Source organism: Amphibalanus amphitrite, unplaced genomic scaffold (assembly GCF_019059575.1).
Source record: "Amphibalanus amphitrite isolate SeventyFive unplaced genomic scaffold, NRLGWU_Aamphi_draft 000227F_arrow, whole genome shotgun sequence".
In the NCBI taxonomy this organism is placed as follows: Eukaryota; Metazoa; Arthropoda; class Thecostraca; order Balanomorpha; family Balanidae; genus Amphibalanus; species Amphibalanus amphitrite.
The window spans coordinates 106311-129788 of record NW_024881722.1 but is presented as its reverse complement, the minus strand read 5'-3'; the positions used below and the strand labels follow the sequence as shown (position 1 = coordinate 129788).

Genomic DNA, 23478 nt, shown 5'->3' with positions numbered 1-23478 from the left:
AACATACGAACTACAATCGAGGAACGAGGCACTTCTGAACCCCTGACGCTTAAATCGCCTGCGTGCGCGCGCATGGCTCAGGGAGGGGAGAGAGGGAGGGAGGGGAGGGGAGGGAGGGGAGCGCGCAGGGAGGGGAGAGAGAGGGAGATGGGGGAGGGAGATAGGGGACAGAAAGAGAGAGAGGGAGAGAGAGAGGGAGAGAGGGAGAGAGGGAATGAGGGAGAGGGAGAGGGAGAGGGAGAAGGAGAGAGGGAGAGGGAGAGGGAGAGAGAGAGAGTCTCTCTCCACCCTCTCTTCCAACTTAGGGTAAGAGGTTTAGCAGCGAGCCAAAGTAGAAAGGTCGTTTTATTCAAAACGTGCCGTCATTGTTAAGGATATGTGGAAGCCGTCGTTGAAGCCACGAACATGTCTGGATGTCAGTTGGTAACACCTATCCATATGCATATCACCAGCAAAACAAAGATGGAACTTTGCAAGTTACAGGCGTCGACATGCTACGGAAGGTCATTCGCGAAAAAAAAAAACTTTTTTAGAATGACAAGTCATTCGTTCGCGAGTTATTAGCGCAAAACCGGGGGGGGGGTGCAACCCCCTACACTGGCGGGGGTTTAGTTAGCAAATGTACACATACCGCGTCTGCATTCCGTTTGGGCCATGATGCCCGCTAGTCACGTTTTCAGACCTTCGCTGAACTTCTCCCTCAGGCCAACTTGTCCTGACAGCAGCAGCTCCATCTCCTTCCAGAGCTGTGGAGAACACATTCGTCATGTTGAGAGGGATACATAAAGCATGATTAGACCAGTTAAAAATAACAGACTTTTAGCAGGTTTTCCCCCGGTACCTTCCCATTGGTTTGAAGAACACTGGCCGCAGTAGATAACTAGTAAATAACGCCGTACCGAGCCAAGCTGAACCGAGCCTCGAGCCAGCCTGAGTGAAGCCGAGCTTCGAGCCAATTAGTAACAGGATCTCTTCTATTCTATTATCTATTAACCAGGATATAGACAGATCTATTCAGGCTTTTGACGCTTCAGTAAAAGCTCGGCACTTTTTTGGTGCCTGACTCGGATTTTCTACACTGCACTGTAGGCCCAAACTTTCTCATCATGGAGCATGACTCTGCTCCTCGATAGTATGCAGTTACATTTACTACTACACAAGCAATTCAGTGTTGGTTAGCAGATGAATTTACATACCTCCTCTGCACCAAACATGAACGGGAACCTTTTCTTGAGGCTTGTGATATTCTGGGGATTCTTTCCGGGTCCTCCCAGAATTTCGGAACGCCTCGCCGGCAGCGTCTCCTTCACGAGGGCGGCGCGCTGATCCCTGTCGACGTCGCCATGTCGGGGCATGTTGAGTTTTCTCTCCGATAGTAACCAGATCATCGACGACCACTGGATAGTAGTTGGGCAGTCCTGGAAACGGTTTGAGATCTCTGAGACTACTTCGAGTAGATGGATGGAGAATACGCCTCCAAATGGATGTAGAATGTGCTTACGATGGCATTGATGTTTTAACTCGTTCCGTTAGGTCTTCAATAACATAGTTAAGTGTATTTATTTTATGTTAGAGCTCATTTTGACGTAATGGCTAAAGTCAATCTTCAAAATAATTTATTTTATTGGACCAAAACGCGTTTCGTTTATTGCTTCATCAGTTGGTCCAACAGGTCAAAATATTGTAATTTGTAATTTGTTTGCAATTTTGCAATTTTGTAATTTGTATTTTGACCTGTTGGACCAACTGATGAAGCAATAAACGAAACGCGTTTTGGTCCAATAAAATAAATTATTTTGAATGATTGACTTTACCCGTATTTATTTTAGTTAACTTAGTTTCAAACAATGGGCCAGAGAGACCTTGCGACTGATAGTCCTAATATCAAACACATTCAACCATAGATGGAGGATCATGTCCTGAAGTTGGTATGGCCATGCCTAATCTGTCTTGTTGTTGGTGTGACCATCAATGATGGTAGCACACAATATTGGTGTGGCAGTTGGCACTGACAAAGTTTGTGTGGCAACTGCCACACTGGCCATATGGCGTTCTCCACCCATGCATTCAACCCTTGGCGTAGGGAGTTAGGGACTGGGGTGGTCAGGATTAGAGTTGCAAAATTTCTCTACCGCACTACCGGCATGCCGGTAATTTTTCACTACCGCAGGTTTTTTCGTGGTATCTGGCATCTCTTGCCTGTAGCATGCCGGTATTTTTTATTTTGCACACAAAAAAATTATCAGCATATGATTCAAACTTTGGACACTAAGAGGCTATTGAATTGTAATAACAGCAATCTTAGCCACTGCAAAATACATTTTGTGGTAGAAGTTCCATTGCTAAGGGCAGGGGTAACACATGAACCTCAGCATTTCACAGGTTTGGCTCTAATTAGAATTGTCAAGAATCTACTGTGGTCTATCAAAGGGAGACAAAGAATACTCATTCATGTTGCAAAAGCACAACCAATTAGTAAGTCTACTGGTAGGTAATAGGCATAATACAATAACTAAAATAAATAAATGTTCATGGCAACATTCCCTAGGCAAAAGGCAGAATAAAAAAAACTCAAAACACATTGTTTGGAAACTGGCCTTGAGTCCTGAGATGTGGTCTGAGATACTCTACAAAGAATTTGACACTGAAAATCCAGCTGAAAAGGCAGGTGTTAGGTAGCCCTGAGCCTAATATTGGTCCCAAAATGAAATGAAAATGAATTAAACTGGCATTTCGTCTTATCTTTACAAGAAAACACAACATGCAGACGAAATCAATACAAAAGTGGCGCAATGTGGCGCTAAGGCAACCAAGGATTGACTTTTAAGATCCTCTGTCCCCTAAAGAAAGGATTTAAGCTGATGACGTAATATGTATTCATATGCCCTTTTGGTTGAATCACTAAGGAAAAATCAATTTTCTTGTAGTGAATAACACTCACAGTGCTGATTTCATTGGAATTCAATATCGTGTTGGATGATTTTTATCAATAAAATCATTCACGAGGCAGAAGTTTGCAGTCCTAAAACCTTTTTTTGCAGTGTTTTAATCAGCTGGTTAGAAACTGTGTTATGGCGCATCTGTTTCGAAATCTGATAACCTTGTGTTTGTTGCCGCGTTTGAGATGGGGGAGGATATTTTATCGCTTTTATACATATTATTTGGTGACTTCTCAGGACAAGTGAGTTATTGACGCATATTTTTACATGATTCGTATCTTACTCATGAGCCAGCAAGCCATGGCGGATAGGATGGCCTTGGCGGATAGGAAAAAGCTGATGTTGATCTCGCTTCCTCAGTTAGGAACATGGCCGAATCTGTAGTTTTTTTATATTGTGTTTTGTGACTATCTATAGTTCAATATTTGGTTGGTACCTGCAACATTTTAGGAGAATGTGGAAAATAACAACGCTTGTGGTAAATGTGATTGCTGCTCACTGTGCAATCTTCAGAAACACATTTCAGTAATTCAAGTTCTTTTTGTCCTTGCTTTTTTGATGAATGTGTTAATGCTTTTTGTAGGCAATATCTTTTTGATTACAGGTGATATTTTAACATCTGTAGACTGGAATTGAGATTCAAAATTGTGGTATTTGTGGGGCGAACTCAGCCAACATCAGGCTGCTGTTAGTTTTGGTTGGACAATGGGTGGCTGCTGGGTGGGGCGGCTACTGAAATTGCCAAAATGTGGCATCTCATGTAGGGGTAAGCCAGAATCAAGAATGCAGGTTTTTTGGTATGCCGGTAATTTGGCGGTTTTTTTGCTTGGGGCGTGGTAGCATTAGCGTCGCCACGGGGGGGCAAGCGGGGCAGCTTGCCCCCCCAACCTCGGACCGGGCACCCCCTGAGATCGATACAGATCCGATGAGATTTTGGAGTCGGCGAAAAATGGGGGTACCTTTCTGAGAATGTCTGTGAGGTCAGACTCTGTTGGAGCGTGCAGTTCAAACCAAAGTCAGAGTCGCAGTCGCCAAAATCTTCAAGACTCCGACTCCAGACTCGGAAATGTCAATGCCATGATTCATGTCATGTTCCTAGTTGGTTCTGTATTACATTTTGTAGCTGATTTTCATAAATTTTGGAGTGCTGACACATAATTTTCGTTCAAAGCGTGACACGAAATCTTCGGGGCCTTTCTCAACTCTCGTCAAATGTCTGCGACAGGCACAAGTACCGTTCAAGTGCCGCAGGGCTCATGAGCCTGCTTTTTCACACAGGCTCCTAAGGAGCTCCACTGAGCTCTAAGAAACTTTCGGAGGGCCCAAACCGGCCTCTGAGAGTCTCACTGGTGTCCATGTTCTCTAGAGGGCCCATACAGGGATCTTTGAGGACATTATACATACATACGTAGACCTCTGAAGGGCCACACGAATCTTTGAGGATGCCTTCGAAAATTTCTGAAAACCTCAACTGGCCTATGATAGTTCAGCCGAACTTTTGAGGCGACAGACTTTACTAACCCCAACCCGGCATCTGAGGGGTCACAACTCACGTGTCCCTCTGAGGGCTGCAACACATGTTTCTTATGTCCCTACCAACGTAGGGTCCTTAAAGATTCGACACAGACCCCGACGGTTCACACTGTTATTCGAGGGCTCCAGGCTCACCCTGGGCCTAGTCTCTAAGCGCCCGCCGCCCACACTGGCTTCTGAAAGCTCGTGTGCCCTAAAGGGCTTTCCGGGCTCACCTTAGGCTCGGAAAGCCCTAAAGCACCACATACACGTAAATATTTGGGGTGACCCACGCCGATCTCCGGGGTCCTAAGCAGGCTTCTGAGAGTCCACACTGACCCTGAGTGGCCTGAAATGGCCTAGAAGTCGCAATCCTATCTCTAAGGGATCCCTTGCCGCTATGCCGTGCGTAACTTTTGGTTCCGTTAAATATTTTTGGTCGCGTTTGCAGCGCTTCCCTTCACTCGAAAAACCAGAAACTTTTTGTTCACACTCGAGTGAACAAACCACTTCTTCTCACTGCATCAAGGATGAATGATGTACTTCCGATTCACACTTCCGACATTCTCTCTCAGTCTCCGCCGAATGCCCAATTCTTAGCTACAATCGGCGGCTGGGATAAGCCCTATGCATTTCACGTAAAACCTCGGCATGCATGCGTGAATGGAGGTTTTAGCGAGGTGATCCGATTCAAATGGAGCGTTTTTCACCTTCATCTGGGTAATGATCATGAGCGACGAGAGTCTGCACAGGGGCCCTCTGCAGTGCGTCGGCAATCGCAGCCACTGTAATTCTAACGGTCGTTTTTGCCCAGAAATTTAAAAATTTTGATTTTTTTTTGTAAAAAAATACATGCTATAGCTAGAAGGAAAACTTTGTCACCATCGGATTCCTCGCACCATTGCGCGTCGAATGATATGTAAAACGAGTGAGTAATGGCTGGGGAAAGGCAAGGTTTAACACAAAACTTGATTTTGCCCCCCCCCCCCAACCGAAAATGTCTGGCGACGCCTATGCGTGGTAGCATGCCGGTATCCCAGAAAATTTTTGTGGGGCGGGGCGGTGCCGGTAGCAGCCCATTGGGAAAACTTTGCAACTCTAGTCAGGATGCCATGGCCACCACACTTTTCTGCCAACTTTGAAGTTTTTTTTTTTTTTGTTTGCTTCAAAGGTAAAACTAAGATCACCAAATGGTTCAGCAATGTGAAGAAAGTAAAAAAAAAAAAACGTTTATTTTTTTTCTGAGGGTGATGGGTCCAACAGTCATGTTAGTTTCTCAGGCTCCCTCACATTACCTACATTTTGTGGTGTTCCTACGCTTATGCATCCAACATAATATTTTGCTGAAATAAAACCATGACAGCATGCTGTACCAAATTAGTTCTGAAAAAATTGCACCACTTTAATTTCTCACCAAATTGGAATCCGACAGATTTCATTTGGGCACACTGTGGTGATTCTGTTCATGTGATTTTTTGTAACGGTGTTCCATAAATAGAAATGCTGAGGCAATTGTTCCAAATAGGGATACACTGTATTTCTATATTTAGAAACAAAAGGTGCATGCTCAACTGTTTGATGAATTTTGCAAGCTCTGGCTAAATTTTGCACATATATCTAGTTTCCAGCAGTAAAAAGCCAACATTTGAGTCTATATTCCATGGTTGGGTTCATGACAGATGATTTGATCTTGGGTTCGTGCAAAATGTGGAAGAAACCACAGCACGTTACACCATTTCCATTTATAAACATGCGTTCCCAAATACCTATACAAAGGTGATGGCGTTGAATTTTAAATGGTATTTACAATACAAAAATTTACAAAGCAGGTGAAAATTTGAGTTGAGTCCCAACCATATGTTGATGCCAGTTGTGGGCCGCCATCCTGACAGTTGCATTGTGCATGTACAATTAAGCTTGAAAATAGATACCTACCTATCCTGAAAGGTCAGTGACTCTATTTATGGAACAAGCATTACCATTTATGGAACAAAACATTTCATGTTCAGAAATGTTTCCAAAGAAAGAAACGCTTCTATATGTGGAACAGAATTACCAGTCACAGTGCGTCCAACTGATTTGCAACTCCAGCTTACACAGTACACACGACATACCTAACCTGGTATTGGTAGTGCAACAGTCTGCAAAACGTGGCAGGTTTCAGTTTCGACGAGATCTCGTCGGGGCAGATATCATGGATCGGGGCAGAAATTGGGGCAGGTTTGAGGAATGTTGGGGCAGAAACTGGAAAACCTGGGGCAGAAGTTGAAAAATTGGGACAGAAATGCTCAGCTTCACACCACCTCCCACATCAATATAACGTTAGATCATTCTCTCATTATGAGGGGCAGCAGTTGAGCTGCCCCGGGTCTCAGCATTCTGATTTGATTTGGGGCAGGACTTTGTCTGCTCCGAAAATCTCGTCGAGCTCCCTGCCACATTTTGCAGACTGGGTAGTGCAGGCGTCACCAAATTTTAACAATTCAATAACTCTTTAATTAATAAAAATAAATCAAAATATCACTAAAATAAAATTTAGAGAATCACAAATCCTACTTATTAATGTGGAGAAATAAAAAAATGGTCCACAAACACAGCAGATATGCCTTTTGGACAAATTTCATCACGCATACAAATGTTTTCGGATAAAACATTTTCCTAATTTTTCAATGATTTTTAGCTCGGAAAAGTCCTATAATATGTAGGTAACTTGTGGCTCTGAATAACTTAGAGCAAAATTTTCACTGTGCCTAGGTTTGGTTAGGTCAGGTCAGGCTTTAATTTAGTTTGGTGACACCCGCCCCACCCATACTACTCACCAGAGCTGGAGCTGCGTGATGAACCTTCAGAACAAAGATGCTCATACACAGTGCACAGCAAATTTTAAGTCCAACAACTTCTAAAATATCATATACAGCTTTCAACTCACCGCAAATGACGACTCTTCCCTCTCCCACTGCAACACACAACAACCGACGCAGCCCCGTAGCCCGCCGCGGGCGCCGCGGCTCGCGCGCGCTCGCTCTGCAACGGTTCGCACAGGTGGTTGTGTGGTGGTAACAAGTTGGCAGCATTGTCACCGCATGGTAGGAACTACCACGCTTGTACGATATTTCTACCACAATTTGTAATAGTTTTTGACATGGTATTTGGATGGTACTTGAACTTTATCATACTGTTACTATTTTTTTCAACAACCAATCGTAAAGCACTCGTAGCAGAATGGTGCGCCCTACTAAAACAATGGTAAAAGCGCATTTAGTACTAGGCTTTTACCAATGTTTGAAGCAAATAACGCTGGTAAGCAATTGATATTTATTCAATAATGGTATCGATGTAGTACATTTTGTTTTCAGTGCAGGGCATGCAACACTTCTGGTATTTTTGGCACAACTTACTCGACTGCTGAGCTCAAATGCAAATTGCAATCACGGTCTTAAAATACCTACTGAATATTGAATCGCAATGTATATTCAGTCGATGTACCGGTTTATATAGCCTTGGATGTACCCCTCGTTCGATGTCTCTCGGACGACGAAGATTGTTCGTCGTCCGGCGAATCCCGTTCTAGGTCAACGGGCTCGGCTGCGATTATGGAATGTGATTGGCCAAACGGTGTAGAATCTTTGTCGTCCGAGAGACATCGAACAAAAGTAATGTCGCTACTGCGCCATTTGTTGCATCGAATTCGCCCCATAGAAGCACGTGTTAATTCTCTCCCATAGGGCCCTGGGTAAACTCATGTAAACAACCTCCATAGGGTCCTGGGTAAACTCTCCCCTTGTCTATTTTCTTTAAACGGGAATGGTTTGGACAGAAAAATATTTCCCACCTCATAAAAAATAAAACTTAATTTTTGATGTACCTCATTGATGCAAAACATCAGAAAAACATAAGAAACTAAGTCAAAGAAACCGATTGTTTATAAAATGACAGCTGACAGCATGCCTCCCGTGTCCCCTGGCTTGAAGCTTCGGCTCCGTGTTACCTTAGTATTCTATGACCGTGGCTTAGACCAAATGTTTCAATCTCCCCCGCGTGAGCTTCTAACTTTTCTTTGGCTGCTTGAATGGCCTCCTCTACAGGTATGCTCCCATACAGATTTACTACATCTATACTGAAGAAGATGGACCCTGTCGGAAGTGACTGACTTTGACAGTGATCATTCATTCTTTTCAAAAAATCATTAGTGTCACAGAGATGAGTTGAAAAGCTGCTTTAATATTCTCTCGAGAAGGCAAGCTGTCTTTTCGGTAGACCCACCCGAGCCTGAAACTACTGGGCGCAATGGAACTTCGGGCTTATGGTCTTTAGGAAGGCCGTAAAAAACTGGAGTTCTGCTATGCATGGTAGAGTGTATCGATAACCGAAATTGGCAAGGAAACTGGCATATTATTTGGCGCAAGGACATAAAAATAATATCTGGGCGCAACATTTTCCTCAAAACTTAAAATTGACTGACCCGGAACGGTTTTTGTAAACCCCATTCCAACTGCTGCGGACGTAGGATGAAGCTTTAGTTCTCCCCTTTTGACGCTAGATGGCAGTGATTCCAGACTGTCTCTAACTTAATTTCAGACATCTGTAAACGTAAAAAAGCCATTCGGATTAAATTATGCACATTTTTTACATCATTGGTGTTGGTATATTGCCGTTTTTTTTTCCATTGCAAGTGTTTTTCCATTGCAAACGCATAGCTTTCCACACATTATCACACATAACACAATACACATTACCTATGCATTAGCGCCCTGAGCTCTTAAACACGAACAAGTAAGTAGCAGATTAGGCAACTATTAGCAACTGAGCTCCTGCCGCATCGTACTTTAAGGACTACATATAGCCGGTACAATTGTGTTACCAGCGACCAAATGTCAAAGTGGACACTGGTCAGGTGCTCGGTAACTGGTGACAGGTGAGCCAGTTTGCTTTCTGTCCTATCTTACGACTAATTCACCATCATCCTTGCTTGCACTTCTCCGTGTTCCGGATTAACGGTCCGCCTAGCAGACAACCGATGGAAGTCAGCTTCGGAGTGACCATTTCAACAAATGTATGCTCTAGTCTGTCCCGTTGTGACTTGCCGTCAAAACAGTATGTCCCGGCGCTGAAATGCCGTCCCAGCGGTACAGCGGACTGGTCGTCAGTGGTTGATTGAACCGATTGAGCCTTGGTTGATTGAACCTTACATTGCCCTCTCCCTCTCGTGTTTTATCATCCCAGCATAGCCTGACTCAGAGCATTGCAGCCATTATGGTGTCTTTTGACTGAGACGCTGCGGCACACAGCCGGTGCCCGATGGTCGACTTTATTCTGATATTGCTCTCTCCCCGCTAATTCATTTATTCATCATACCACGGCCCTAAAATGTTCTCGAATAGACTAACCCATAAGCTCTAACCAAGCATAACGAACAACTACCCACTTAGCAGTCTCCGAACGTCTGCTGTTAAAATTAGTAGCCAGTAGGTGAAACCGAAACCGACTAGTGGCCACGTCAAGCGGTCCCTCAGTGCCCCAAAGGTGGTCACTTTCGGGGTAGAACTTGTCACAACTCAGCCTATCCTACCGGACTGCCGTGGGCTCCTCTCTTACCGCGCGGCGAAGACGGTGAATATCGTGCGCTGGTAGTATTACATACAGCTCGCATCCCAAATAAACAGTTACTGCCGGCGAAGGCCCAACCATTCACCGCACTATGGTGCAGGTCCGGTGACTTTCCTGCCGCCCGTGTCACCGCGACCAACGGCGGCGACAGTGCCGTCACCGTCCCTCGAGACCCGGCGCGCGGCCAGCGAGTGATGCCGTCTGTATTTGTTTGTTTGTTTGTTTTGTTGGGTTAGGCTCTTTCGGTCCGACAAGACCATTTCAGAGCCGGAAGGATGATAGGAATTAGGGGGTGACATTGGTCTGGGCAGGCACCCTAGTGAGTCACCGGGGCTGATCCCGTCCAGAGAACAGGCCACCCATCCCCAAAGTACTCACTGCACCCGGCTACGGTGTGAGCTCCCTCGGGAGCCGCGGTGCCGCTCCAAGGGAGCAGCCCGCATGAGATAAAGTTGCCTGTCCAGCCCGGAGGGGGTTTCGGCGTGGAGGAGAAGAATTTCAGTATCCTGAGGATGGAAGCACGGAACGGGTGCCGTCTGTACCGGAACAGCGCACTATCTGTACCCGAACAGGTGCGTCTATGTAGGTGGAATAGGCATACTACCAAACTGAACTGCCGCATGCGAGAGATGGCTAGTCAACCAGGACTCGTGAGTCTGCGGTGTTTTAATACAGGATCACATGCAAGAGCCCGGTCACCGGCACAGATTGACTGTCAACCAGTCCGTGATATGACCCCTGCTGTAGCTAGCTCACGTTCGGGCCCTGCTCGGCGCACTTGCCGAGGCCAATGACGAGACCGACTTTTACGTCGGTCCTTCTCCGCCGCGCCAACCGAGTTAATAAAATACCTTTCACCATTGTTTTCATACATAATCCTATTATTTGACTCATGTGCCGTACACACTTTGCCTCTGTTGCCGCTCAGCCGTTTCAAGCGTCACAGGCACTAAATGAAGAGCTCTTTGCTAATTGACGGTGAACTGGGCTGGTGCGCGATAGGCACTGGTGCACACAATGCACTTTAGTTTTTAGGGTATTTCTATTACTTTGCTCAAAAGCAATGGCCATTTGTGACCCAGACAAACATACAGTGATCATAGAACAGGAGACATGAGAACAGCACGAAAACATAGCGTAGGAGAAAAGTGCATAGATGCGGTTTGATACTGTTAATGATAATGATACAGATATGGGCATTCAAAGTCCATTCAAGCCTTCCAACGCATGTAACACTCTCCTATACACACCAAGGTATAAGATAGGTTTCGATCTGCCCCAGACAGAACAGGACCTAGGCCGAGAGCCGAGAGGAAAACTAGGGCAAAATAGGCACATGTGTAGCTAAAACTCCACACTCCCTGTATGTTTTGTTATTTTATACTATGAAGTATGTCAAAGGAACCTCTAACTGTCATTTGAAGTTGTTAAACTAGACGTCTGAAACAAATTATTATGGGCAATTAAGAAAAACAAACGCTATTGAGTGAGTAAGATCAGCATCAGACACCACAAACTGTGTTAAAACGCCATGCCGACGCTAGCGCCACCTACAGTTCTAGATGTCGCTAGTAGGTTATCCCATAGGAGCCCGTGTTACGGCGAAATGGTCTCAAAGAAGTGGGCGCGGACCAGAGAATACTGACCGCAGGACACCGATTTTGTGTTTTTCTTACTTACAAGAATATAGCGCCACTTTATCTGACAGTTTCCTCTCAATCTGGAATAAAAACCCTCAAATCGATACACTCGAGCGCCCATGCATTGCATGGGCGCTAGAATAAGTGACAAGTTATCCATTAATTGGCCCTGGATTTGGATAAATAACATGTTGATGATCATTGATCATATTAGCACACATTTACATTATTATCTATCTCAAGGTTGCCCTTCAGGCGGCTCTAAACTATGGCAATTTCCCTATCTTCAACATGTAAATGCCCTCGAGCGTCCTCGTGGTGACGTAGGCATGGGAGTGCCAGGTTGGTAGGAACTAGACTTCGACGCCCCCTGGTAAACCCTATGGGCTGGTAGGAAATGTAGGTACGCCGTGGAGCAGTAGTGCTACCTACTACCTTCGTCGGGGGCTGGTCCATACAGGGTATATTGAGTGAAGTCCATATACGAAGGCTGGAAGGCATGCATGCATCTTATCAGTCTTGCTGTGCACCTAATTATCTAACTGCTAACTGCTTCCTCAGGAAGGTATGGGTTCGGGCGGACCGTCCCATGTATCGAAGCGTCTGCACAACAACCTGCTAGACCACGGGATCTCCACAAGCTAGACGGGCGCGCTGACGCGCGAGTTGGTCGCGGTGGACGGGACGACCGTGTACCGTGTCTTCCATCACATCTGTCTGCAGACCCCTGTCGAGGTAAGTCCGCGCTAGACTTCACTTCCTGACCAGTACTAAAGGCGCAGTTACACTAACGTGAAACAGTCAGGTGCCTCAATCCTCACCGGTATAAATCAATTAGGAAAATATGGAAACTGTCACTTTGGAGCCGAAAGCATACTCACATTTAGGTCGAAAGGTGTCTAAATGTATCACATTTGATAAAGTTCCTTGAAACTTCTTGTTAGAAAATTGTTATGTAACAGTGAAGGCTAGTTTTTGGAGCTGAATTCGAATTTAGCAATCATTTGAACATTTACGAAGTAGTTTTGGTGCCTTCGTAACATGTTACGAAGCTGTCAGAGGCGGTTGACACGTATTACGAATACCCGTCACAACCCCTACCGGTTGACCTGACCTGACCTGACCCGACGTGGTCTAAATGCTTAAAGACATCATCTCTGATCAAAACTAACACGATATTCGTGATCAGCACCCCGGAAAACCACAGAGCAGCCACACTACGACCTTCTAACAGGTCCCGATTTTCCCGGTTTTTGGGTCATTGACCTGACCTGGAAGGTCACCCGATGATCTAGGACCTTAAAATTGGGTATCATCGGTAGGATTAACTTTGGTAGAAGTTTCTAGTATAACTGCTAGAAACCCTACTTTATGTAGTCGGGACTAGCAAAAACCCAGTTCAAACTAGAATATGTTAGCACTGATGGTAGACAGCAGGGCACTAAAGAGTCGGGTACTCCAAAGTTTTTCCTAGTATATACTAGAATTATACTATATCAATTAGAAAAGCAACTAGAATCGGGAGCTTACAACTATATACCGAAAATTATCCCAGGATATGGCTGCACTCAAGCGCGGCGCAGCTGGCGCTTGTGTTTCAATACATTGCGCTTCATATTTATACACAGGGCGGCCTGTAGTTTCACGCGGTTCCATGGTGTTCTCTCTTCAGAGTTCAGAGATTGTAAATTGTGCTGGCTAATTATTTAATAACTATATTATACACAAAAAAATCCGCTCTTTAATATGCAATGAATTTGCATTTCTGGGCAGTTGTGTGCAAATCTGCAAATTGCTGAACTTGAATTTGAGTGGGGGGCTGCAGCCTCGCTCTCTCATTCTTAAAAAGAAGTTTCAATGTTCTTAATCAAATGTGAGACATGAAGACACCTTTGGACTTAACCCGCGCCCCGTAGGGGGGGGCCGAAACGGCCCCTCCCTGTCCTTTTCGGTCGATATCTCCTAAACGGCTGGAGATATCGCCACCAAACTTTCAGGACCCCTCCGGGCATCAATTTTACACATTGTGACCAAAAAGTTTTCCAGAGGCTATGATAGGTTGGCCACAAATGACGTCAGAGTGATGTCATGTTCTGTCATTTTCGACCGAAAAAAGACCTTCGCGAGAAGACCTGTCAGGACTACAGCTTTGAAGATACAGAAAAATGATCAAGACAAAAAAGGTGTAGAATTGACAGGGCTACAAAACTGCTATCTCGAATTTTTGAAATTTTTGAGTTTTGACCCCCAAAAATCAAAAAAGCATTTTTTTGGATATATTCGCCAAAAAATCCAAAAAGTTTTTTGAGTTTCGAAAAAAACCGGAATATATGTGATAGTGCCTACCGTCTTCTATCTACATACCAAATTTCAGATCGATACCTCGTTTTTTTGCCAAGTTATAGCGAAAAACTGTTCAAAAATGATGACGTCAAATTTTCAAACTCAATTTTTGGCAATTCTAGAACTCGTAGAGCAAAACGAAGACCACCATTAGACTCCCCGTGACGAGCTGCATCGAATCGATACTCATTTTATGCAAAAATATCAACTTTGAAATTTGACCTAATTTGACCTGACCTTGACCTGACCTTCACAAAAACGTGACCTAGGCTGGCCCCAATGGCTGCCTAACCCACATAATCGCATTTGTCATGTAAAATGGACCATAAAACATGTATCACACGACACATTCATATTGTGACCCCCGGTGACCTGACCTCGCTGTGACCTGACCTGGTATCAGTGACCTCAGATAGCAAAGTATGTGTTTGACGAACAATGTACCATCGATGGTTTTCAATAAATTACCAATTTACTCGCTTTCACAGCACATTTCTTGAATTGCCTGTGAACGGTGAAAATCTGACCTTTGACCTGACCTGTGACGTCATCGATTTGACCTAGGTCAATGAAATTTGGTCACAAGGTAGTTCCCGGGTGGGGCTATCGAACGCCGTTTGATTTTTGAAAATCGGCCGGTAACTTTCCGAGATCTTAGGGGGGGGGCCGAAACGGCCCCCCCCCCCTACGGGTGGTAGGGTCCGCCGGTAGCCCTACGGGGCGCGGGTTAACTGTGAGCATGTTTTGCATATAAGTTGTGTTGCAAAGATTGCTTGCACCAGCTTTATCTGTTTGCAAGGGTAGCTCTCGTACGACATTTGTGTATTGTCTATTCTAAGTTGGTCGTTTGTATATATTTTTATAGCTCTGACAGGCTGACGAAGGAAGACTGAAGTCTTCTGAAAGCTATCATTACTAAGAAATAAAGCTGGTGTTTTGAACAGTGTCCCAAAATTTTATTTGGGCTTGGGTGTTGGAGGGAGATACTCCGCACCACAAAGAGGGCTGAGAGTGGATAATCGCCAGTAAGAAAGACACAAAAAATTTGAAACAGGGATCATCAGTTTTTTTGTGAATGTTGGAGAATGTGGGAGCCGCATTATAAAATGATTCAATGTAATATGGATAATGGAGGTACCTAGGTTAAAGCCAGCCAGCGAATGTACGTGCAAGTGCTCTTTATTGGTAAAATTAGGGGTGCAAAATTGTTCTGGAAAATTGGATATAAAAGGGGAAAATTGATTTCATTTGGATGTCACTTCCCACCCAAAACTGGCAAGTTTTGGGTCACTGGTTTTGGACAAATTTAACAATAGAATATCACTGTCCCAGCTGAATAACATCAACAAATAATTCATCATACTCTGTGTAAGCATCTCGTACAACTGTGTTGGTGTGATAATGAAATCAAAACACATGCATCCTGTATCCATGAGAGTGGATAGTAAGTAAAAAGTGGCATTTGTTGTGATAATTATGCATCATCCTGGTAATTTTCATTTAAATGAAATAATGTGAGATTAGTTGATTGAAACTAAACATGGAAAATAATTTCTAGGTCAATTTTTACTTTTCCTTTGTTCTTGTTGTTGCTGTTCTTGATATTCCACTTCACTCACACATCAAATTGACTTCCTTAGCCATATATCTGATCCTTTTTAAGGACAAGACGTGCACTACTACATGTATGTTGTGCAGCTGGCTCAAGATTCCTATATATGGCCAGGCTGCCCTACCGACACTGGCAAAATGAATGCTTTCTCGAACAAAGCTAACCAAAGGTGCCATCAACTGTCTAAATCTCAACAGGAAGGAAGCCTAGCTTTCAGCATAGGCACCAGCTTGTGTGAAGCTGTGACTTTCAGGGTGTGCACCACCCAGTGTTCATTTCTGTTAACATCAAAAATGTGTGACCATGAAGGGAAACCCTTGTGAAGGTAATATCTCTCGACCATATAGATTATAAATCCCCTTTACAACCAACTACCCTAAGATTAACAGGGCACTTAAATAACCATGCATCATCCCTCTGATAATGCTTTTTATGTTTTCAGATAGGTACATGTTCTTTCATCCTGATTTTTCAAAGATACTTATCACTTGAGTTTGTTTTTATTGCAAGTGTGATGCATGTAATTTCATCTTGATGTGTTCTTAGATCGAAGATCCTGCTCGCAGCTATGCCTCATTGCCTACCATGGCCAAAGCTTCTTTGAGAGGGTTACTGTAGTGTTCTCCGTCTCATATGTGTTGAGGATGAGCTGAATGTCACTGATATTGATACGTGATATCTTGTGGTCAATGATAAGTGTAGCACCGTGTCCGTGACATCTTTCAATGCCAAAGTTTATTTGCAACAAGCCAAAGCATTGCAACGAGCAGTAATGCGATGTGTGGAACATGTAATATGCACGATTGGGAACCACTTACTCTGAAACCCAAAGTGGCATGTTTGCATATATGAGAATGTTCAATATTCATCGTCTATAGATAATAAAAGCATTAGCATACGAGTATGTGGATTGGTCGGTGGATGCCCAAAATAGTATTAGAGCTGCGATTTTGACACCATCGTGTTCGTCATGCTCAGCCACGTCGAATGATATGCTTTTTGTATGGGTGAGGTCAATTTAGGATGTTGACCTCCGTTCAAGGTCAGGTCAGGTCATGACCTCATGATGAGGTCAAGTTGCACATTATTCAATTGGGAAGATCTTTGAGTCCATTGTGTCTTTTCCATCTAAGATCACTGTCAGCGCGAAAATAACTGTCTCTATATTCCCCCATTGGCTTATAATGGCCAGATCACCTGACCGACCTGACGCTAGGTGACCCTTAGGAGAAATCCGACTTTTGAGAATTAGGGAGTTTGATAAGTTCTGTAAGTTTCATCTGCCTGTGATAGCTCTCCTTGCATTGATGGAGCTGCGATGTTACGACGTTTTCGTGACCGTGCAGAGGTTCACTTATGACGTCATAGGTCAGTGACCTGACCTGACCTGAAAATGAGGTTGGTGCCACAAAATCCGGCTTGAATCAAAGGTCAGGTATGCCAAGTTACAACTCTCCATCACCAGCGCGCTCACCCCTACTTTACTTTGCAGCCATGGTTTGCCGCACATTAACGATAAAAGTTTTGGTCCGGCCGAGATTCGAACACAGGACCTTCCGATGTATGAAAAACATGGGGTCATTTATGGACGAATATCTCGAAAACGGTTGGATGGGCTTGAACTTTTCATTCCAAAAATGGAAATAAAAATGTTGTAGCTATCTTATAACATACTTTGTATGTGGATGCCCACACTATAAGACCTTGAAAACCGAGTGCGAAAAGTCGCATTTTAACATGCAACCCTATGGGCTAGTAGGAAAAGTCACGCCCATGCTGCCATATGACTTTGGAGGGGGCTGGTAGACAGTTGTGCGGGCAAAAATTCCCGCAAAAACAAAAATCTTCAGCTCACAACCGACGAATCCGTAGTGCGAGACGCTACATGTGACCGGGCACCGTCGTCTCCGGAGAGGAGCGACGCGGGCGCGGCCGTGCGGATAAAGCTTACCATGTCTGCCGTAGATCGGCTGGGTTTCGTGAAAAATGGTGGAGGAGTTGTCGGAGGAACATTCGTCGATCTACCATATGAGACTCAGGGGGGCGACACGGCTATTCGCGCAATGTATTCATTTATGGGCCGCGCGAGGCCTCGCGATGACGCGGCTGGAGGCAACTGCTCAGCGCGCTAGGATACTTCTGGCGGGGCCGGGCGCTGAACGGTGTGCAATGAATGGGTTATGGTCGGGCAGACAGAGATGAGGCATTGAATTTGAATTGACATCAGCAATCGGGTGGGGAAGGAGAACGTTTCTAATCGAGCTTGGGATGGGGAAAGCCGAAAATATCACGATCGGCTCATAGCTCCGACAGGGCCGGGTGCTGTACCATGTGTAGTATATTTAGGCGGGCAGACAGAGATGAGTTATTGGATTTCAATTCACCTTACCATCGGTTTCTGGTGAGGTTTGAAGACGTCTTTAGTCAAGCTCGGAGTGGGGCAACGGCCACTGGCGGATCCAGGGGAAGGCATTTGGGGCAAATGTCTTCCCCAACAACCAGGGCAGCGCCCGAAATCGATTTTCGAGAATAAATGAAAACTTCACAACTTTTCTGAGGAAATGTTGGTTAATCACACCACACAGCAGTGCGCAAGGAATCGAAATCCGAGTTTTTTTAAATTAATTCCGAGAAACCTTTTTAGGGTAAGCCCCCGCAGTGTCCAATACCGCTTCCTGGATCCGCCAGTTTTGAATAAGTCACGGTCGATATCGAGCTTCGGCGGGACCAGGCGCTGTACACGTTGTTCTTTGAATGAAGAGGTGGACAGACACCTAGCCCCACATCCTACTGCTATGCCCGTGCTTCTGTGGGTGAAGCACTAAAGTATCACGGAATCCCAGAGGACCTGCTAGTCGACGAGGTGGCCGCTTTGGCCGCCGGGTACTGCAGCTCCCGAGAGTTGCCTGGGACCGATGGCAAAACAACAGCTCCGGCGGTGCCCCTATGGGCCGTAGTAATTAGTGAATTCCCGTAATGAAGAGATCATATCCTTAATGATCTCCATTACCATTTTATATTCTTAAACAATATGACAGACCAATTATGCTTGCCTACGTTCAGGCATTACCTCTGATGGTCATACGCCCAGTACAACATGTGTTGTCTGTCAAACAACAATCGACGACGGGATCCCTTCTCATCATCTCTTAAGCCATCGGTTGTCAATTCACCCACCCCGTTTCCCTAAAAATAGACGGTCAGATTCGGCCTGGGTCCTTACGACCCCTCTAAATTCGCCAGAGACGGGATCGGATCGCCGTTATTGCACCCGTCTTAGTGTCTTTAATACTATGACAGCTTCGACCACGGACGTCGGACGGGGTGATCGTTCCACGAATGTACGCACCATCCAGGCCTAGGATGCATCGAGGTTTAAAAGGATGCAGTCTGTAGATCAATCAACAAACAATGGTGGTATGCAACCACTTTAGAATATCTCCCTGGCTCCCGCAACGTTCCAACGCCCCTCCGTTATGCATTCGCCCTGTGTGTCCGCCGAGCCGGCTTGCCTCCAATGACGTCATCGGCCGGCCGGCGGCGTTCAAGGTCAAACGGCTGGTGTCCTTACCTGGAGTTCTATAGCCTTGATGAGACTAAGAGCCGTGAAAGTTTTCAAATGTTGGCTAGGAATTAGGATATGGCTTGCCGAAAGCAGACCACATGTAAACCCCAAGGCCCTAAAACATTAGGTTGGACGAAGTTTTCTACCAAAAATGTACTAGAACAGCGCACGATTCAAAGCTATTTCCGTTGTTTCATTACAAATATGTCGCAAACAAGCTTTTTCTGTAATAAATCATTATTTTGAAGTTAAGCAGCCAGTTGCTATAAATTCAATAAATAAATACTTATTTTTTATACAAAAGCCTAGCTTATATAGTCCAACTCAAGTTAAATAATCAAGTAGCTACTAAATTTTCCAAATGTGACACATATTGCGCACTTCAGACAAATGCTTTGCTAGGGCGTTGCTAAGGGCTCTTTCGCATGTTTTGCTGCCTGGTTTTTGTTATGAAGTGAGGAAAGTGAGATATGGACAAGCTTTTTGATTTTTTCTGGTTTTCTAGGACCGTCTCAATTATTTAACTTGACATACTTTTCTTCCTTTTTTATCCGAGGCTTTTTCAATAATTGGTAGATTCTAGCGTGGAAATAAAAGGGCGAGCAGGCCACAGGGGTAAATGCAAGTCGACTGATAGCGAAATAGAAGGTAGAAGTGTCTGTTCCATTAGAAATTTAATGTGATGTGAATGTGATGGAACATGAAACAACAGGATCAGACGCAAAAACCATCAATTAAGAACCCAGAACCAGCAAGCGCCATGCAATCAAGAGCAGCCATGGTAACGTTTGATTAGCTTTCAGAAAACCTTGGAAGACGCCAGACGGTGAGCAAGCAAGAGATCTTACAAGACCATTAGTTACTTGAAAACGAGAGCCGCCAGGAAAATCAGTAGATTCTTCAATGGCAACACATTTCAACATCTATCTAGCAATGATTTGCACCAGCGAGGTGCTATCATTGTGTTTTGTGTCTGTATCCCTATAAACCGCAAAAAAATATTTGTCAATATAAATAAACAAACAAACAATAAACAAACAAATAATGCGTCTTTTTCTACTGAAAGTAAGTCCTCCAAGTGGCAGGGGATGAATAATAGGAGGTACCAACCTAATTAAAGGGACCCTCCCACCTTCAAAAAAGTTTATGAATTGGCATGAAAGTGATGTTCGGTTCAGAAAGAGCGAAAACGAATATCTACCAAATTTCACCGAAAAATATTCACCGGTTTTCAAGATATTAGACTTTTACTTTTGTTTACTTTTTGGAATCTCCGCTGTTCCTAGCGACTTGATTTGGAAGCAATAGTTTGGCAGCTGAAAGTGCGGCACTTATAGCGCGCAAAGCAGCATATACCACCGCGTGCTAAAAAAGTTTTAGTCAACCATTTAAAAATCGTTAGATATCTGCGTTGACGTCACACATTCAGAGGGGTATTCCTATGCATTAGCCCCTCTGAATCAAAATGCTGCAATTTTGAAATTCAATATTTCCGATTTAAGGCATTTCTCGATGTTGTGAATGCCGAAACCGGTAATTGTGAGCCAGGGACCCCATTTTGGCTATCTCAACTCAAACCTAATGTAAAGGCGGGAGGGTCCCTTTAATTGTCATCTATTCATTCAATTCATAGGCAATTCAGGGCATCGATCGGCAGTGCCCTTACTGCATGGTATTGCGGATCGTCAATGGGTTTCTTGATGACTCCGACTCTGACTCACGCTTTCAAAAATCAACTCTGACTTAGATTTCAAATGTCGGCTCTGACCGACACAGACTCCACAGCCCTAGCAGGTCTGCGGAGGCAATGGATTTTTGGTGACTCCGACTCCGACACTGGCTTTCAAAACCGACTCTGACTCTGACTCTGGTCAGAACTGTCGACTCCGACCGACTACAACTCCGACTACGGAACCCTAAAAGGTCTGCGGAGAGGATCGAATTTCGGTGACTGACTCAGACCCTGGTAAACCCTATGGGCTGGTAGGAAATGTAGGTACGCCGTGGAGCAGCAGTGCTACCTACTAGCTTCGTCGGGGGCTGGTCCATACAGGGTATATTGAGTGAAGTCCATATACGAAGGCTGGAAGGCATGCATGCATCTTATCAGTCTTGCTGTGCACCTAATTATATAACTGCTTCCTCAGGAAGGTATGGGTTCGGGCGGACCGTCCCATGTATCGAAGCGTCTGCACAACAACCTGCTAGACCACGGGATCTCCACAAGCTAGACCAGGCCCATGTCGTCCCCTATCTCCCTGTGTGTCCAAGTGCACAGATGACGTCACACGAAGGGGCGGAGTCGGGGGCGGAGCCTGGCGCAACGGCCGCCATATTTGAATTTGTCTTATTAGAATGTATTCTATATTTTGGGCTTCAGTCAATTGTTATCGATAGTTTTATGAACGGTTAGCTGTAACATAAGTGATTTATCAAGAAAAAAAAACACATATTCTGCTTGCAATTTCGATTTAAGTACGACCCGCGCCTAGATTCGAACGCACGATCTTTGGATTACGGCGCGAGCATCCTAACCACTACACTACCGCGGCGGCGTGGCGGCCGGCGGAAGGGAGGCTGCGGAGGCATGGGGGCTTTCTTACGCATTTTTGGAAAAACTAATGGGTTTAGTGAAAAACGCTTCTTAGATAATTCGAGGAAAAATGTCTCGGCTTTCCGATGATGCACTTAGTTTTGTGCTAGCTTTAGCAGATTTTGTTCTACAGCGCTTCAAAAATCGCCCATTTGCACAGGACTTAAACGGGACTTCAAGACTTGCCCCCAGATGACGTCACGAGCTGACGTCACGATCAGGTAGAATCGCCGGACGATCCTACCTGGTATATAGGGCCTTGAGCTAGACGGGCGCGCTGACGCGCGAGTTGGTCGCGGTGGACGGGACGACCGTGTACCGTGTCTTCCATCACATCTGTCTGCAGACCCCTGTCGAGGTAAGTCCGCGCTAAACTTCACTTCCTGACCAGTACTAAAGGCGCAGTTACACTAACGTGAAACAGTCAGGTGCCTCAATCCTCACCGGTATACATAAATCAATTAGGGAAATATGGAAACTGTCACTTTGGAGCCGAAAGCATACTCACATTTAGGTCGAAATGTGTCTAAATGTATCACATTTGATGAAGTTCATTGAAACTTCTTTTTAGAAAATTGTTATGTAACAGTGAAAGAATGAGAAAGCACGAGGCTGGCTCACCACCCAAATTCAAGTGAAGCAGTTTGCACATTTGCACACAACTGCCCAGAAAGGCCTTTGTTCACATGATTCAATGCATGATGAAGAGCGGATTTTTCTCTGCGTACGATAGTTATTAAATACTTATTCAAGCACAATTTGCAGTCATTACATGAAGGGAGAACGCCATATAACCGCGTGAAACCACAGGCCGCCTTGAGTATAAATATGAAGCGCAATGTATTGAAATACGAGCGCCAGCTGCGCCGCGCTTGAGCGCAGCCATATCCTGGGATAATTTTCGGTATATAGTTGAAAGCTCTCAATTCTAGTTGTTTTTCTAGTTGATATAGTATAATTCTAGTGTATACCAGGAAAAAACTGGAGTAGCCGACTCTGTAGTGCCCCGGTACGTACACTGTTTCTCTTGTGCTTTTCAGTTTTGGAATGATCTAGATCATTTTCCTGGAGACAATCACCACATTACAATAGCGGCACTTGGCTGACCTAGCCCGAAATTCCGTGTCGGCTACCGGCTGAAGCCAGCCTCCAGGGGCGCGGGAACTACTTTCCGACGGGGGGGGGGGGGCACACCATAATAGAGATTAACCTAGGGTACCCCCAAATCTAGTTTTCTCACCGGTTTTAGGCCACTTATTTTTCATCCCTCGGCTTTTTCAACAAAAAAAGAAAACATTTGCAAAAAAAGTGGTATTCCGTCTCAAAGCTGTGGGGGCACCGCCCCCACGGCCCCAGAGTTGGGGGCAAGCTGCCCCCACTGCCCCCCCCCCCCCGGCTCCCGCGCCTATGCGAGCCTCTAAAGTTCAGAGAAAGGCAAATTTCGGCAAAAAATGAGAGTTGCCCCCGATGCAGAAATTATTGGAGAACATTTTGATATGTGTTTCCACGCGTACCACCGCGTATCAAACGTTGTAGGGTAACAGTTAGTGATTCAACTCCCGGAATCAAAAGCATTTTAACATTTTTAGCATTTCCTTCGAAAATGATACCTTTGGTTGTTTTTTGGAAATTTTCGTGTATACCATCATCTTCCTCATTAAGCACAG

At 44.9% G+C, this 23478-nt stretch overlaps 1 protein-coding gene across 3 annotated transcripts; it reads right to left on the bottom strand.

Annotated features, from left to right (window-relative positions):
• LOC122385676 lies at positions 1-7653 on the bottom strand. Of its 3 annotated transcripts, none has more exons than XR_006257244.1 (3): positions 7381-7653; positions 1197-1418; positions 1-746 (listed from the first exon to the last, which is right to left on the bottom strand). XR_006257244.1 is itself a non-coding variant. In XM_043374122.1 (3 exons), exons 1-3 carry the CDS (start codon positions 7523-7525, stop codon positions 669-671), a joined length of 555 nt encoding a protein of 184 aa, XP_043230057.1. In that variant the 5' UTR covers positions 7526-7653; the 3' UTR covers positions 1-668. The 3 variants fall into 3 exon arrangements, 2 of the variants coding, with proteins under 2 accessions (XP_043230057.1, XP_043230059.1); XM_043374122.1 differs by having other exon boundaries at positions 7271-7653; XM_043374124.1 differs by lacking the exon at positions 7381-7653 and having other exon boundaries at positions 1197-1669.
• Between the last annotated feature and the right edge of the window lie 15825 nt (positions 7654-23478).